The sequence below is a fragment of the Schistocerca cancellata genome, chromosome 3 (genome assembly GCF_023864275.1).
Source record: "Schistocerca cancellata isolate TAMUIC-IGC-003103 chromosome 3, iqSchCanc2.1, whole genome shotgun sequence".
Taxonomy (NCBI): Eukaryota; Metazoa; Arthropoda; class Insecta; order Orthoptera; family Acrididae; genus Schistocerca; species Schistocerca cancellata.
The window spans coordinates 583,597,767-583,615,311 of NC_064628.1; the positions used below are offsets into that span (position 1 = coordinate 583,597,767).

General features: G+C 42.6%; 1 protein-coding gene across 3 annotated transcripts in view; it reads right to left on the reverse strand.

The window, feature by feature from the left end:
• Positions 1-17,545, reverse strand: part of LOC126175441 (eukaryotic translation initiation factor 5B) — a 392,901-nt gene that overhangs the window by 278,139 nt on the left and 97,217 nt on the right. For all 3 annotated transcript variants that reach the window (XM_049922245.1, XM_049922244.1, XM_049922243.1), the window contains exons 5-7: positions 16,110-16,227; positions 8,183-8,650; positions 7,940-8,077 (exon numbers count right to left, since the gene is read on the reverse strand). In XM_049922245.1, the coding sequence (XP_049778202.1) occupies positions 7,940-8,077; positions 8,183-8,650; positions 16,110-16,227 (724 nt within the window). The remainder of the gene's footprint in view (positions 1-7,939; positions 8,078-8,182; positions 8,651-16,109; positions 16,228-17,545) is intronic.

Sequence of the window (17,545 nt, forward strand, 5' to 3'; positions counted from 1 at the left end):
CTCTTTTAAATTCTGGTTCTAAAACTAGACCCCTATATCTTCCCTGTCAACTCCTGTTTCTTCTTCCATCAAGTTATCAGACTAGTGCTTCCCCTCATAGAGGCCTTCAATGTACTCCTTCCACCTATCCACCTTCTCATTTTTAATAGTGGAATTCCCACTACACTCTTATTAATGTTGCTGCCCTTGCTTTTGATTGCACTAAAGGTTTTTTTGTTTTTTTACTTTTCTATAAGCTGAGGCAGTCCTTTTTCAGTTTCTTCACATTTTTCATGCAGCCTTTTCATCTCAGATTTCTTGTACTTCCTATTTATTTCATTCAGAAATGGCTTGCATTTTTGTTTTCCTGAATTTGTCTCATCATTTTCTACTTCTTTCTTCCGTTGCTCAACTGAAGTATTTCTTCTGTTACCCATGGTTTCTTCACAGTTACCTTCCTTGTACCTATGTTTTTCTTTCCAATTTCTATGACTGCTCCTCTTGGAGATGTGGGTTCCTCTTCAATTGAACTACTACTATGCTATTCATTCAGAATTTCAAGCACCTCTCTTCACTCCTAAGTATTTCTGTATCCCACTTCATTGCACTGATTCTTCCTGACTAGTCTCCAACTTCAGCCTACTCTTCATCATTACTAACTTGTAATCAAAGTCTATTATTTGCTCCTGGGTACACCTTACTATCTAATATCTGATTTCAGAATCTCTACCTGACCATGATGTAATCTTAATCTAACTGGAATCTCCCCATATCTCTAGGTCTTTTCTAAGTATACCTCCTTTTCCTGTAACTGAACAGAGTATTTGCTGTTACTAGCTGAACTTTATTGCAGAACTCAATTAGTCTTTCTCCTCTCTCATTCCTACTATCAAGCTCATGTTCTTCCACAACCCTTTCTTCTGCTCCTTCCCCTACAACCAGACTCCAAACCCCCATTACTATTATATTTTCATCTCCCTTTACGTACAAAATTACCCATTCAGTATCTCATATACTTACTTTACCTCTTCATCTTCTGCTTGCGATATCAGCAAGTACAGGGTGAGCAAAAAGTCTTGCCCTGATAATAACAATTTATTACAGAATAACCGTTTGACATAATAATTAACATTTGATGCCGTTACATAGGTTAGTGTTACAATTTTTTAAGACCACTTATGTTAGTAAACCTCAATGTGTGCTCGCTTGGTAGCTCGGAGAACGTTGAGGCGGTACTCCAGTTCCCGCCAGGTGTTTCGTAACATGTGTTCTGTCACAGTACCCACAGCAGCTTGTATCCTAGTGTTCAGTTTGTCAACGTCAGCAATTGGTGCTGATGACTTTTATTCCAAATTTAAGCAGTGGTAGGTACTTAATCCAGGACCGAGGAGTAATTAGTGAAATAAATAAAGGAGGACCAAAAAACTACTCTTTAATCCAACTGTTTCATCAAGGTATTAACATTACATGGGGTGGTGCACGAATAGACATTATGTCTGGTCAGAAATGGAAAGTGACGCGGACCTCGATCAAGCGTGACTTCCTTTTAACTGTACGGTATATGTTATATTGCATTTAGGAACTTTAGGGTGATTTAACATGTATCAATAATTACGGATCTCTATAGTTGTATATATACGTTTGGATGTAGCTGTATTGCATTGATGGTGGATATTGTGTGGTATGACTCCTGTAGTTGATACTATAATTGGTATAATGTCAACTTTATCCTGGTGCCACATGTCCTTGACTTCCTCAGCCAGTTGGATGTATTTTTCAATTTTTTCTCCTGTTTTCTTTTGTATATTTGTTGTATTGGGTATGGATATTTCGATTAGTTGTGTTAATTTCTTCTTTTTATTGGTGAGTATGATGTCAGGTTTGTTATGTGGTGGTGTTTTATCTGTTATAATGGTTCTGTTCCAGTATAATTTGTATTCATTATTCTCCAGTACATTTTGTGGTGCATACTTGTATGTGGGAACGTGTTGTTTTATAAGTTTATGTTGTAAGGCAAGCTGTTGATGTATTATTTTTGCTACATTGTCATGTCTTCTGGGGTATTCTGTATTTGCTAGTATTGTACACCCGCTTGTGATGTGATCTGTTTCTATTTGATGTTTGTAAAGTCTGCATTTATCTGTTGTGGTATTGGGATCTTTAATAATATGCTTGCTGCAATATCTGGTATTTATTGTTTGATCCTGTATTGCAATCATGAATCCTTCCATCTCACTGTATATATTGCCTTTTCTTAGCCATGTGTTGGATGTGTCTTGATCGATGTGTGGCTGTGTTAGATGATACGGGTGCTTGCCATGTAGTGGTTTCTTTTTACAATTTACTTTCTTCGTATCTGTTGATGTTATGTGATCTAGAGGGTTGTAGAAGTGGTTATGAAATTGCAGTGGTGTAGCCGTGGTATTTATATGAGTGATTGCTTTGTGTATTTTGCTAGTTTCTGCTCGTTCTAGAAAGAATTTTCTTAAATTGTCTACCTGTCCATAATGTAGGTTTTTTATGTCGATAAATCCCCTTCCTCCTTCCTTTCTGGTTAATGTGAATCTTTCATTTGCTGAATGTATGTGATGTATTCTATATTTGTGGCATTGTGATCGTGTAAGTGTATTGAGTGCTTCTAGGCCTGGGCTTGCTGTGTCTGCTTGATCTTTAGGTTTCAGATAAGTTATTCCTTGTGTAAGTGTATCAGGGACTGTGTATGGGTCTGCAATGTAATTGTTAAATAATTTAGTTAGGTGTGAATGTGTTGAAGTGAACTTCTTTAGCCAGAAATTTGCTATTTTATCATTTCCAGGGGCTTTCCAATTGTGCTTAGAATTAATTGCTTGGGTGACAATTCATGTTGCAAGATTATCACTTCAGGCATTTGTGGTATCATCTTGTATGTGTCTGTTTCTGCTTGTATCCACCGTGCATCTCTATTATGTTGTACTGGGTTTGACCATATGTTGCTCCAAAAGTGTTCCATGTCTGTTATGTTTGGTGGATTGTCTATTTTAATGTGTGTGTTATCTATTGTCTGGTAAAATTTCTTTTGGTTTGTGGTGAATGTTTGGTTTTGTTTCCTTCTATTTTCACTTTTTTTGTATCTTCTAAGTCATTTGGCCAATGCTTGTAATTTCTGCTTCTTTTTATCTAACTGCTCTATCGCTTCTTGTTGTGAGATTTTACCTAACCTTTTTCGTTTTTTGTCAGATATTTCATTTCTTATAAATTGTGTTAGCTGTCCGATGTCTTTTCTCAGTTTTTCTATTCTGATCTGTAGCCTGTGTTGCTCTGATCTGTAGCCTGCGTTGCCATGCTGGTTTTGTGGGTTTCTTCTGTGTGTTGGTTTGTTCTGATCTCTGCCTAGTGTATATATTTAGTGTAGTAAGTGCTCCTATATAAACCAGTAGTTGTAACTCTTCCATAGTTGTATTTTCATTTATTTTGTTGTGTATGATTGTGTTATTATTATTATTATTATTATTATTATTATTATTGGTTTGTGGGGTGCTCCCAATAAATCCATTTCTAGCGTTTAAGATGATAACAGGCTCAGGTACAAAACTGTTTAAAGGTCAGGAGGTGGTCGAGGCAGGGAGAGAGATGCTGTTTGTAGCATTTGAGGGCATGACACTGGTCTTTAATAGCTGCTGCAATTTTGAAGGTCCACCAAGTCTTCCGTCACCGAGTAAACAAGGAAGAAGGAATCGCCAAAGCAGCTGTGAGAGGATGGCACTGCTCAAACTACTTACAGACTCATCAATGCCGCCATGCAGTAGAGCAGTCGGGATGGCAGCCGACGAATAGGCATCCCAATCTGCATTAATAAAGGCCCACCTGGGAAGGCATCCATATGAGTGATGCTGAAGAAAAGATAAGAATATTGGAAAAAGATTGCTGACGCACAAATAATCATGAACTCCCTATTCAACACAGGGAAGGAATCCAAGGCTCCAGATGGAAAGAGCAATAGCAGAGAAAGTGCCGTATGTCACACTGAAAGTGTGTGGGGCCTCCAGTGATATGGAGGCAGAAATCAAGCCCTGCCAGCATGTCTTCAAACAACCCTATCCCAGTTAGTGATCATGCTACTGCTCCAAAGAGGGTTATGGGCATTAAAATCCCCAAGGAGAAGGAAGGGGGGAGGGAGCTATCTAAGAAGGGTAAGGGGCATTAAAATCCCCAAGGAGAAGGAAGGGGGGAGGGAGCTATCTAAGAAGGGTAAGAAGAGCAGGAAGCATAAGACACCAGTATGTAGCAAAGGTACATGTTAAAAAGTACTGGTTGGAGATGGTCGAATTTCTGTCTGGTCTCAGAGAAGGACAGATGGTTGAGAGTTTCGAATTTCTGAATCTTGCCTTCCTTTTTGTTGATCAGGTAGTTTGGCGAGCAAAGAGAGTCAGAAAAGTTCATGCATTTGGGCGGTAGGATGCAATGACTCACTACATGGAGAGGGCGGCCAAAATCGCCACAAATAGGATTCGCTTCACATTACAAAGACATGTGATTAAAACAGAGACATTGGAAACAGTATATGGGAGGTGGAATATAAGGCTTCAAGTCACGACGGTAAACCATGACTTTGACTGTTTCTGGAAGGTTCTCCCTCAAAAGCCAGGGCAAAAGCACTGATATCAATTAGATTCTCCTCAGGATCTCTCTGGGCTTGCCGGACAAAATAAATGTTGCACCATTCCAGATTAGTCCTAAGTTCCTCATCAGAGTAAAGGAGGCTGTCCCTGTGGGATATAATGTTCTGTATCACATTAGAGACTAGTGAGGAGCAATGCTCAGTGAAATGTCTTCCAAGCACACACAAGCACTAAGTGAAGCTGATTGACTGGCAGAAGAGGTTTTAATCAGCAGGGATCCAGACTCATCTTACTAAGGGAGTCAACTTCAGCAAACCTATCTTCACTGTGTGCCACAAACAAGAGCAGTCTGGTAGTGGTGAAAGTCTCTCCGTTTGTCTCAAAACAAACCCAGTAATGGCGAAAGGGTTTTGTCACCCAGGGGGTGGCCTTGGAGGGAAGGCGAGGGAAGCAAAAGTAGGAGCAGAGAGAGAACTGTTCCTTTCTGAATACATGGCTACGGAAGAGCGGCCAGGAGTGTAGTCCTTAGCATCCTTCATCTGTCTGGTCCGCCTCCGTGTTTCACCTCCCTTTTTAGATTCTTTTCAACTGTCCATCCCAGTACCATCCCCTCCGAACAGGGTCTTACCCTGCGGGCACCACCCAGCTGCACAAGGACCACTTGGTGTGGCAGTCATTGCCAGGAGTTCCAATGCCCTAAAAAGACCAGCAACCACTCCTAGACGTATGCGAGGCAGTGACAGCTGATCTAACAGAAATGTGATCCCTTTGATGTCAGGGGCCTCAGCAAATGCATATGTAACAGCCCCACTATATGAACTGGCTACACATGCTGGTGACCTAGGGGTGGGGGATGGGGGGGGGGGGCTACAGTGGGGGAGGAAGGTGGCAGCAGGGGACAGAGTGAGGGAGGCAAAGAACCCATGCAGGAGATGCTACGGAGGAAGTTCTTCCCCAAATGGCTCATACAACAGAAAAAGAATCTAAAAAGGGAGGTGAAACACCGAGGCGGACCAGTTGGAAAAAAAAAGGGAAGAGTGAAAACACGAGAGACAAGACCGAAAAGGAATAGCACACCTAAGGGAACAGTTGGGACATCATAAAGGGAAGCACTGAGGGAGAAGGGAGGGGGAGGGAGAGGCAAAGGTGGAGGAGCTAGGATGGGGAAGAGTGGGTATAGTGAAGGGAATGCAGTCTGGGAGAGAAGAAAGGCTGCAATACTCTGAGTCCATGCACACCACATGTGTACCCACAAAAGGGCCTAGAACAATGCAATCACGGACTCAAATCTAGTAATTACTACACTAGGATGCACAGAAAGGGCGCAGAAGTAAGAAAACACAAACACAATTTTAAAAGAAAAGGAAGAGGACTGAATTTAGACAAGCTGTTGGCCTTAGTGCTAATTAAAGCGAACAGTGAAAAATCTTTCCCACATCGCACTCCATAGCACACATCGGCACTACCTTAGGCAGCAGCCTGCTGACATAACAAACAGGCTATTTTGTCAATAAATAGAAATAGTTTCGCTTGCTGAGCTTGTCCGAGTTTGTAACTACTTTCTGATACATTAAAACCTTTGATGGTTTCTTCAACACTGAAAGACTAAATGTTATGGAGAGAAGTATGCCTTGGACCATAGGAAAATGCCTGTAGTACAAATATCAGCACTATCACAAACACAGGTTATGAAGGCCTACAGTCTAAGCTTGTTTACCCAGATCTTATCTTTCACCTTTTCACTGCGATGCAGACACACCTCGACAGCACCAATTTTTCTGAAGGTGAAGAGAAACTCCATTTCAGAATCTGGGCATCATGTCTACAATTGCACAGAGGCACTGTTCTGAGAGTGCATCCATCGCATGTGATGTGACCTCACCACTGTGAACTGTAAGCTAATGGAGCTACAAATTTTTCTCAGTAATAATTTGCATCACCATATATGGGAAAAATTTAACAGTTTAACATGCCATATGATGGAAGTAGATTCTATAATATCAGTTAATAAACAGAAGGAGAAATTCAATAGCTTGCAAAAGAAGAAATTAATCACCCTACATCGGTCTGCGCACGATAGTGCATGGTACCAACATCTTCCTAAAAGCTATGCATGAAAATGTGATTTTTCATGGGGTCATATCTCGTGTTTTGGATAGCACTTGCCTTAGTGACCATTTGTATACCTATCCGAAGAACAGGCATACTACTGCTATTCTATGGTACAGGACCAAAACTGAAACAAACACTTAAATCCAGGCCAGTCACACTGATCAAATCAGTTGGTTCTTTTGCATTAGGTGTTGTCTAGGGTGGACCTTAGCCAACTTACTAAAATATAATTTGTTCATGGACAGTTCGTGAGTACTTACACCCCACCCACCCACCCACAAAAAAAGTTTAAAAATTAACAACTGTGGGAGAGGCCAAATCTATCATTCCTATTCATAGCAGATCATCAAAAATTTTACCTTATGTTGTTAAGATGATATTCTCAAGGAATTTCGAAACTTTTTCGATACCATTATCCGTTACTGAGAACCAGAAGTTCAAAGTTACCATACTTATGCATGTTAAATCTGGGATGAGGTGTAATGGGAGATTTAACTGAAACAGTGAACATGCGGCAAGGGTTCTAGGGTCACCGCAAGGGATCTGAAGTCACCAAACTAACATTTTATTTTCAGCATTTTTTTCACTAATAAAACTTTAGGATCTGCTGTCTCTGTATAGTGGGCACTTCAAGTCTATACAAATATGCCCTATGTAATACTGCAGTGACAAAAAACTGGGTTAATAAGGGTCTTAAAATGTCTGGAAAGAACTTAAACTAACTGACAAAAGTTATATAAAACTGCAAAGACTGCAAATTCAGTAAAATATTTGTAATATGAGCAAAGCACCCACAAAATACTTATTAGGCATACTTATCTGTTGTTTGTGTGTGTCAAATTATATAAAACAAATTGTCAAAACTATAATGACCTATAGAATTCATTTTACGTAAGTAGTACACACTGGTCTAGTAAGGAAAAGAACGAAACCAGAGGAAAAACGTCCTGTTGAAGCACAAAAAAGAAGAATATGTTTCTCTTTAAAAGACTCTGACAGAGAAGTGGGGAACTTTTTTGTGCTGAAAGAGAACAGTAGAGAGATAGTGATGGTGGCGCAGAGAGAGAGATTGGGGGAGGGGAGGTATGTCAATAATCTTACAAATTATGAGTAAAAATAATGTAAGATTTAACATTGTTGTACCACTAATACTAACAAATGAGTAAAGAGAATGAAATACAAATCAATCACTTTGCTTTTTGCAATGCAGTACTCTAAAGAAAGATGAGAAGTATTTCTTTTATAAAAACCTTCTTCCTCTTCATCCTGAGATGATTCTGCATCCCATGCTTCTTTAACGTCGTCCTCTTCATCCTTAACATCTTTATTGTTTACTTCTGTAGGTATTTTGTCCACGATTTCAACTTCCACCTTGCGTTCAACTGTAGCTGAAAGAAATTTTTCTATTTATCATCTGCTTTTTACTAAGAAGACAATATGTTTTTATATCAACATTTACTGAGTAAGGGGATAAACAAAAATAATTTACATACCTTCCTGTTGGGCGGGAGTGGGTGGTTGCGCCTTTACTTTGTTTGGCCTGATTCGTGTCCCTGGTCTTGGTGTGGTCTGTTTCTTCTCACCCACATTTGGAACATCAACACCTTGTGCCTTCAGTGCTTCGATCATTGCTTGTGCTCTAGCACGATCAGCCTTTTGTTTTGCAGTCAAAAGCTTGCCTTCAGCCTTCAGTCTTTCCTTACGTTCCTTTTCCTTCTGCTTCTTTCGTTCCTTTCGTTCCTGCTCCAAACGTTTCTGCTCTTCCTTTGCTCTCTCTGCTTCCTCAATTTTCCTGAGCCTCTCTTCTTCCTCCCTGGCTAGCCTCTCTTCCTCTTCTTTCAGTTTTTTAAGTGCCTCTTGCATAGCAGCTATAGCTTTCTTTGTTGGACCTTTTGTTTTTTCCTTCGTTTCCTCTTCCGGTTTACCTTTCTTCTTTTTCTTTTTCTTCTTATCATCTTCATCTGCGAACAAATGCCATAGCTGAATGTAACAATAAAGAACGTACAAATGTTTGTAAGCTCCCATGATCAGCAATGCACAAAGTACACAGGTAGTTACTGATATGAAATTCTGGTTATAAAGCACCCTCTAGATAAGGTCAGGCATGTAATGCACTTAAAAGCAAGGCATTTCTGGCAACATTTGTATTTATCTACACAAATCAGCGAACATTTTGAAAGTTCCCTTTTGTTTTTGTTTTGTTTTAGGGCGCAAATCACCTAGGGTCATAAGTGCCCATGTCAAAACTATAGAACACAAAGACAGACAGGAGTTAGAAAACAACTACATGTCAATCCCAATTGACATAAGAGAAGACAACTAAAAACGGGACAACTGAAGACGGGAACGTAAACTGTTAAAAAATAGGTATTCTGTCAGGAAATAGCAGACAGTTAAAACTTGGGCACAATGTGTAAAAAGTGGTGGGGCAGCGCCACTTAAATGACGATGGCTAAAAAGGCAGCACCCAATACACAACCCAGTTAAAATGACGACCACACAGCAGGCGGGCTGAGAGGAGGTCGTCTAAGCCACTGGGAGAAGCTTAATAGATTGTAGCTTATTCCCATGAAGGGAGGGCCAGTGGTGATGCCAAAGTGACACCACCACCTGACGGACAGCAACACAGAGATCATCAGAGGGAATATAAGAAATAGTGGGCTGAGGTACAGGGACTGCAGCCTTGGCAGCAGCATCAGCAGCCTCATTTCCTGTCAGATCGACATGACCAGGAACACAAACAGCAGTGGCTCCATCAAAAGTGCAGATTTCCTGGACCCGTAGCACTATGGGATGGGCAGTGTACAGCACACAGAGGCTTCCAACGGTGCTGAGAGTGTCTGAGCATATGACACAATTGAAAAGTCTGTCACCGGATGTACTCTGTGACCTGATACAGGATGAAGAGCTCTGCTGTAAATACTGAGCAGTGTGCCAGAAGCTGATAACGAAAAACATCGGCATCTATGACAAAGGCACACCCAACACCATGATCAGTCCGAGAGACATCAATGTACACAAAGGTACAGTCGTGAAGTTCCATGCAAAGGTCATGAAACACTGAAGGCGACAGAATGAGGCTGGAGTAGTGTCCTTAGGAACCAAATGATGGCCAAGGCGAACATGGGCCACCACACGAAACCAAGATGTTGAAGGGTTCATACCCACTGGGAAAGTTGCAAGGAGTGAGAAGTTACACTGCCGGAGCAATAGTGAACACCAGGAGGTAACAGAGAAGAGGGACGTGCCCCATATTGGCAATCAAAAGAGTCATCGAAGGAGGAGGTATAGGATGGGTGGCCATGCATGGCAGACAAAAGGCATGCATATCTGCTGAGGAGAAAGTCACAGTGGTAGGACAGTGGTAGTTCAGCAGCTTCTGCATACAGACTCTCAACTGGGCTAGAGTAAAAGGCGCCAGTGGCCAAACAGATGCCATGATGATGGATAGTATTGAGACGGCGTAAGAGGGACAGACATGCAGATGCATAAACAAAGCACTCATAGTCTAGTTTCAAATGGACTAAGGACCAGTAAAAATGGAAGAGGGTGGTTTGATCTGCACCCCAGGAACTACCACTGAGGACACACAGGACACTGAGGGGCCGCGCTACCAGGTATGACATGTGGGATGACCGAGAGTGTTTCCTGTTGAGCATGAGCAGCAGAAGTTTCGTAGTTTCAACAAAGGGAAGAGCAACAAGTCCAAGACGTAAATATAGTGGGAGAAACCAACTGCGCCAGCCAGAAATGCATACATATGGTTTTGTCAGTGGAGAAACGAAAGCCATTGTCAATGTCCCACGAGTAAAGATGATCAAGACATCGCTGAAGACTCCACTCAATGAGACAGGCCCTCGGAGCACAGCAAAAGATGGCAATATCGTCAACAGAAAGGGAACTGGAGATGCCCAGCAGGAGACAGGCCGTTACAGGGTTAATGGAGATAGCAAAGAGGACAACACTCAGGACAGAACCCTGAAACACACCGTATTCCTGGATAGAGGTGTCCAACAAGGCAGAACCCACATGGACCTTGAAAACTGGGTATGATAAAAATTCCTCAAGGAAACAGGGCAAGCAGCCACTCCCCACATGTAGAGAGAACAGAGGATACCAGTCCTCCAGTAGATGTCATAGGCTTTCCTCAACTCGAAAAACACAGCCACAGTCTGGGATTTCTGCAGAAAACCATTCAGACATTGGTGGACAAAGTGACAAGATGGTCAACTGCAGATGACGCGCTCAAAATCCACACTGTGCAGTGGTTAGTAAATTGCGATACCAAGCCACCATACCAGCCAGACATGAATCATATGTTCCATAACCTTGCACACACAGCTGGTAAGAGAAATAGGGCAATAGCTAGAAGGAAGGTGTTTGTCCTTACCGGGCTTAGGTATGGGTATGACAGTGGCTTCACGCAAGCACCTGGGAAACGTGCCCTCTGCCCAGATGCGGTTGTACATATTAAGCAGAAAATGCTTGCCTGCAAGAAAAAGTTGCTGCAACATCTGAATGTGAACAGTCAGAGGGTCCAGATGAAGTGACAGCAAGACCTCACTCCCTCACAGTAAAGGCGCCATTGTAGCACTTATGATTCTGAGAAGAGAAAACTATCGTCTGAGCCTCCTCCACTCATTTCCGACAAAGGAAAGAAGGGTGATACTGGGAAAAATTTCCGCAAAACGGCAGCCCAATGCATTGGAGAAAGCAATCGGGTCCATGATGACCATCTGCTACTGTCAGGCCAGAAATTGGGGAAGGGATCTTGGTCCCAGAGAGCCGTCGGAGTTTGTCCCACATGACAGAGGAGGGAGTGGAACTGTTAAAGAACTAGTGAATGAAATCCAGATAGCTTTCTTGCTATTCCAAATAATGTGACGACACTATGCACACATCTGTTTACAATTAATACAGTTTTCCATCATAGAATGATGGCCAGAAATGCGGAAAGCATGTCACCGCACGCGAATTGCATCGCAGCATGCCTCAGTCCACCAAGGGACAGGGAGGAGGCATGGTGAAGAGGAAGTGCAGAGACTGGAACATTCTGCAGCAGGAAGGATAACATTTGTAAGATAGTCCACCTGATCATCACAACTGGGGAAATCATGTTCATCGAAGGTCGCCAGGGAGGAGTAAAGCTGCCAGTAGGCCTTAGTAAGCTGCCACCTGAGTGTGCACATGGGTGGGGTAGGAGTCAGGAAACACACAGCACATGGGAAATGGTCACTCGAGTATGTGTTAGAAAGAACGGACCATGCAAGACGATGGGCAAGCTGGACAGTGCAGAAGGATAGGTCAAATGGGAATAGGTGTACGAGGAGTTGGACAGGAATGTGGGTGCTCCTGTGTTAAGGCAAAAGAGGTTAAGTTGATTAAGAAGGTCAGTCAAGTGGGCACCTCTCTGATAGATTCTGGGAGAATGCCAGAGGGGATTGTGTGCATTAAAGTCACCGAGCAGCAGAAATGGGTGAGGTAGCTGCTCAGTAACCTGGAGGAAGTCTGCGCTGGTTACATCTAATGATGGAGGGACATAAATGGTACAAAGTCAGGGAGATGAGCAGACTATGAACGTCATCCGGTATGAGCAGCGTGACTTCCCCATGAGATGGAATACTGAACTCAGGGGGAAGGTCAAAATGGACCAGGACGAAAAGTGAAAGCTCAAATTGGTCATGAGGACACAGTTTTATTTCCTCAAGGCACAGAACAATGGGACGTAGAGATTCTAAAAGCAGACAGAAATCCTCTTTGTTGGATTGAAGACCATGAACATTCCACTGGAGAAGAGTCTTGATGTGGAAAAAATTAAGGGGTGTCAACTCGGCAGTTGCTGAGTGCCAGCCTGTTAAGGCTCGCTGCTACACGGCATAGAGGGAGGAGGATCCTGCTCCATGAGGTTCACAGAAGCATCGGCTTTCTTGTGCTGTCGGTCTTTGGAGTCCAATGCATAAAAATGATTGGTGCTGTGCACCGGTGACACGGTGGCCAGCCGGGCGAAGGTATCATGTGGCGACAGTGTCGAAGAGGATCCCCAAGTTGGCAAAGGAGAAGACCATTTGCCTTTGGTGGACTTCTTCGAGCCTTTCTGGTTAGCAGAGGAAGACTGGTTGGCTGGAGGGACACAGGAAGCCTTCACGGAAGTACCATTTGCGTTCTTTCTGGCTCGTTGGTTGTGTAGCTGGTGACTTCATCCCTCGAGGCGACAGTACAGCTGGATGAGGGGACAGTGATGCTACCTCGACACTGGACGATTTCACAACCTCAGAGTTGAATTTGAGGTCACATGTCTGCATGGTCATGTCCTTCATGGAGCGAGATATAGCAAGAACAGTACTATAAGTGCCACAGGGTAGAACGCAGGGTTTGCGACTTGTCAATAAGTTGCGAGCGACCGGGTAGAGAACTTTTTCTTTTACCAGGATCTGTTGAACAACCCGCTCATCGAGATACACGGGACAATCTCGAGAGGAGGCACATGGTCGCCGTTTGCAGCTGACACAGCAGGGAGGAGGAGGCGGACAATTGATCACCCTTGTGCGCATCTCTAGCACAGTTTACACTTTGGCCAGGTGTCAACAAGACATTCGAATGTGGTTGAAATGATGACACTGGTCGCAGCACATCAGGTTCGGATGTGCGGTCGGACTGTGATAACTTCATAACCTGCTTTGATCTTGGCCAGAAGCAAAGGTGAGAAAAAGCGTGTGTGTGGGCACTAAGGATGAATAGACCTTTTTCACCGCCCGATGGATGGCAATGACACCGTGATCAAAGAGGTTTGTTTGGATTATGCCCTTGGTCAGACTGTTGAGCACCCTAGTGTAAACAACACCGTCGGAAGAATTCAGAGTTCCATGGGCCTCGACACGAACAGGATAGCCATGGAGAAGCGAAGCGGCATGCAGTAGTTGTGCTTGAGAATCTGAAGTAATCTTCAAAAGCAAAGGGCCATTCTGTAAACAAGAGCAGGATTTCACAGGGCCGGCAATTGCATCAACGCCTTTCTGAATAATAAACGGATTTACCTCTGCAAAGGACTGACAATCTTCAGTACATGAAACCACGAGGAACTGTGGTGCAGTTGGAAGGGTCTTAGAATCATTATCATCATTCCGTTTACGTTTCGTTGTTGCTGATTGTGAAGATGATTGGCTCATTGTGAGAAAATCCCAACGATTGCCAGTGTCTCTGATGGCATGCTGTTTCCAACTGGGGCCCCCTTCACAAGGGTGCACACATGGATTAGGTGATTGTTCACACCTCAGGTCACACCTCCTGAACACCTGATAGTGACCAATCTGCAATTTGGGAAGGCAGCAGCACAGACAATCATCCCTCCCTGTCCTGGCCTGTACCAGGGGCTACGTGTGAAACCTACCTGTCAACCTGGGGCTGGGAATTATGCCTTACCCAGTCACCTGATACATGTCAGACGTGTGGGCCGGCTTTCAGGAGTGCACAGGGAGGAAGAAGAAAAAGAAGAATCTCAAACGCTGAAATGGAGGAAGGACAGGAGCAGGTAAATAAAGAAAGGAAAAGGGAATGAAAACAGTGGTGAGACTGTTCTTATGTCAGCGATGGACAATGCGGAACATTCCCCTGACATGTTCTCCAAGGGAGGGGGAAAAAGAATAGCAAAGAGGATAGACATGCAGCATGGAAAGGCAAAGATGCTGCAAAAGCTGGGGCCCCATGGTAGCCAAGCACGAACCCGCCAAATAATGCAAGCCCCCTACAGGGAAGGCTCTCTTTACAGTGTGTTTTTGTTACTATAAAACCAAAGCAGAATAAACTTATTTACTTTGTTCATTATTCAAGTATCCTCAATATTGAAGTTAAGAACAGTAGTGATAGTAATTATGGTAGTGCTAGCAACTGCACTTTGTAGCACATGCTACAAAATCAAAACCAGTTTGAATTTGTTTACGAATGGATCGCACAAAGAAATTAAGTTTGCTGTTAAAATCTCTGGCCACTTTCTGCTTCAGTGTCAGCTCAGTGTGGAACAGTGCATCCACAGACACTAACTGGATGAACTACATCTGCTCCCTTGTCTTCTTGGTCATGTATTCTCTAAACCACAGCTACACATTTTCCATCCCTTATCCTTAAACATTGAGAAGTATGCCAATAGTGTAGAGTTAACACCATTCTGCATACTCTTCACTACTTGGCTCCCTTCCCCCGAACGAATATGACCAAATAGATGCTTACTTCTTGGATACATTTTTAGGTGCCATGTGGATAATCTTCAGGGACATCTTGTCCAGTTTTCCTTATTTAATAAGGATGGAGTCCTGCATAGCTCAGGCAAAGGTCAGAAAGTCTAACACAGAACTCGTGCACTTATCGGGTCACAAGTCAATTGCTGCAGCCATCATAGATTCCTAGTCAGCAGCTAAGGATGCAGTTTTATTTACAACCTCTTTGACTCTGAACTGCCAACCCTTGTAATTCCAACTGCAACTGCCCTGTTTCCCTCACCTGGCTCCTGCCACACCCACACCACAAGAATGTGGATCAATCCCAAGATGGGAACTAGAGCCAAAATTCATCACTGCAGCTAACTCGCTTCTGATTATGTGGGATGCTGATGCTGTAGTGTTTCAAAATCACCAGTTTTTACCACCTGAGACATACCAGGTAAGCTGAAGTATTTATTTTTAAGTGTTATATGGTGTTGTGAATACTGTACTGAAGCAGTGTGTGTTTTATGTCTATCATATATAAATCACACGAGTTCCTGACAATGATCTCTTGATGAGACGAGAGGCATTGGGGTCACTATATGAGGTCAGCCGATGACCAGTGCCCAGATGATATATTGGAAGACCCTGTCATGATTCTCTGAAAGACTATTGTGAAAAAAATAATAAATAAATAAAATGAAAGTATATTGAATTAGTAATGCTCCCATATCTGATCTCGACGAGTACATTAAACCTGTGTCAATCTAATGTGTTGGTGAGAACAGTGTTCCTTGCAGTGTGATTTATAAGCTCAAATAACTACTGCACTGAATATTAAAAGTGATTCATAAAATATCAGGAATTTACATGCTGGTTTACTCATTCTATCGTTTTGTTATTTTTAATGGAATATCAGAAATAATGAAGCTGACTATTTTTTTCTGATTGTTATAATTAGGTACCAGCTACTTATTGCATTAACAGATAACTAGAAAATAATTTAGGACATTACTAAAAAAGGACAGGTATAAACTCGCACACACACATGGATGTGTGTGTGTGTGTGTGTGTGTGTGTGTGTGTGTGTGTGTGTGTGTGTGTGTGTCACTTTACCTTGAGTAATAACTGTTTTAGATGTTGGTTATTTGGTAAATAAGGTTTCACTGTAAATCATGCAAGAACACATTTAGTCACAAGACAGAACAGCAACTCAGAATCTTACCTTCTTCTCCCTCAACAGGCTGTTTCTCTTCTTTCTGTTCAGGCTTCACCTTCTCCTCAGGCTTTACTGTGGCAGGTCTATCGCTTTCTTGAGTCTCTTCAGCCTTCTTAACTGGTTCCTACAAACAGGCACTTCATCTTTTGGTAACTGACACAAAGAGAGAGGAATATACATGTCTCTTAACTTCATACTGTTAAATGTCAAAAAGCTAGCTTTACAAATAGTGCAACTATTTACAGGCTCGGTAGTCTAGTGGTAAAACATGTGGCTGGAAACTGTGAGGTAGCAGCACAGAATCCCTGTCCAACCACAGAAATTTTTCACAGTGTGCCATTAACTTAGCCTCCATCTCTCAAAGATGTGCAGGTCAATACGTGGTTCAGACTCAATGTTGAACTGTCGGTCCCCTTTTTCCAGTTGGATTACTCGATTGGGCTAGGAACACTGAAATTGCTGCTGTGGAATCCAATGGAAAGACCTGGACCAGGCCATAGAGTCACAGAAAATTGTTTTACATCTAATAATGAATGTAACAGAAAGATATATGAAACAAGAGATGGAAGCAGATAATTTGTATCTGCCTTAATAAAGCAAGAGAGCTTGAGTTTCAATCACATCAGCTGAACACAGAAGATAGAAGTGCAAAGAAAAAGCACAATAATCATGTATGAGGGTTGATTGAAAAGTAATGCCTCCACCTTCATTAACTGGGTTTGGAAGGGAATATTTTAATAAATCATACGCAGAAATAATCCTCAGAATGTGTTCTTTAATTACCAATATTCAACTTTCCACATAACCACCAGCCAATTGGATGCATTCTGCCAACGATGAACAAGTTTTCTGAAGCTGTCACAGAAGAAGTTGACCTGCAAGCACAGTCTCTCAGTTCTCTCAATGTGTTCACTAGAAGCATAATGATGTCCCCACAAATCGTCTTTCATTATTGGGAACAGATGGAAGTCAGATGGTGGTAGATCTAGACTGTATGGAGTATGCCATACGGTGGTGAGATTCAGTCTCTGAAGTTCTGCTGTGGTGGCACGTGAAGTGTGTGGTTTGGCATTGCCATGCTGTAGGAAAGCATTTCCCTTTTCCTTTCAGACTCTTGTTAGCCATCATTTCAGAGTTCGCAGCATTGTTGATGTAATGCTCTGAATTTATTGTTGTTCCACAATCAAGGAAATTCACATGGATAACACCATCTGCGTCCCAGAACACTGTGGCCATGATTTTTCCAGCTGAGGGCTGCTTCTGGAATTTCTTTTTCAGGGGCAAGTCTTTGTGTCAATATTCCACAGACTGACGTTACATCTCCGGGTCATAATGGTGTACCCACGTTTCGTCTCTTGTCACAACTGAATAGAGAAAGGCGTCATCTTCATTCTTGTCATGCTACAGGAGTTCCTGGCAAATTTAAAGTCTGTGCGCTTTCA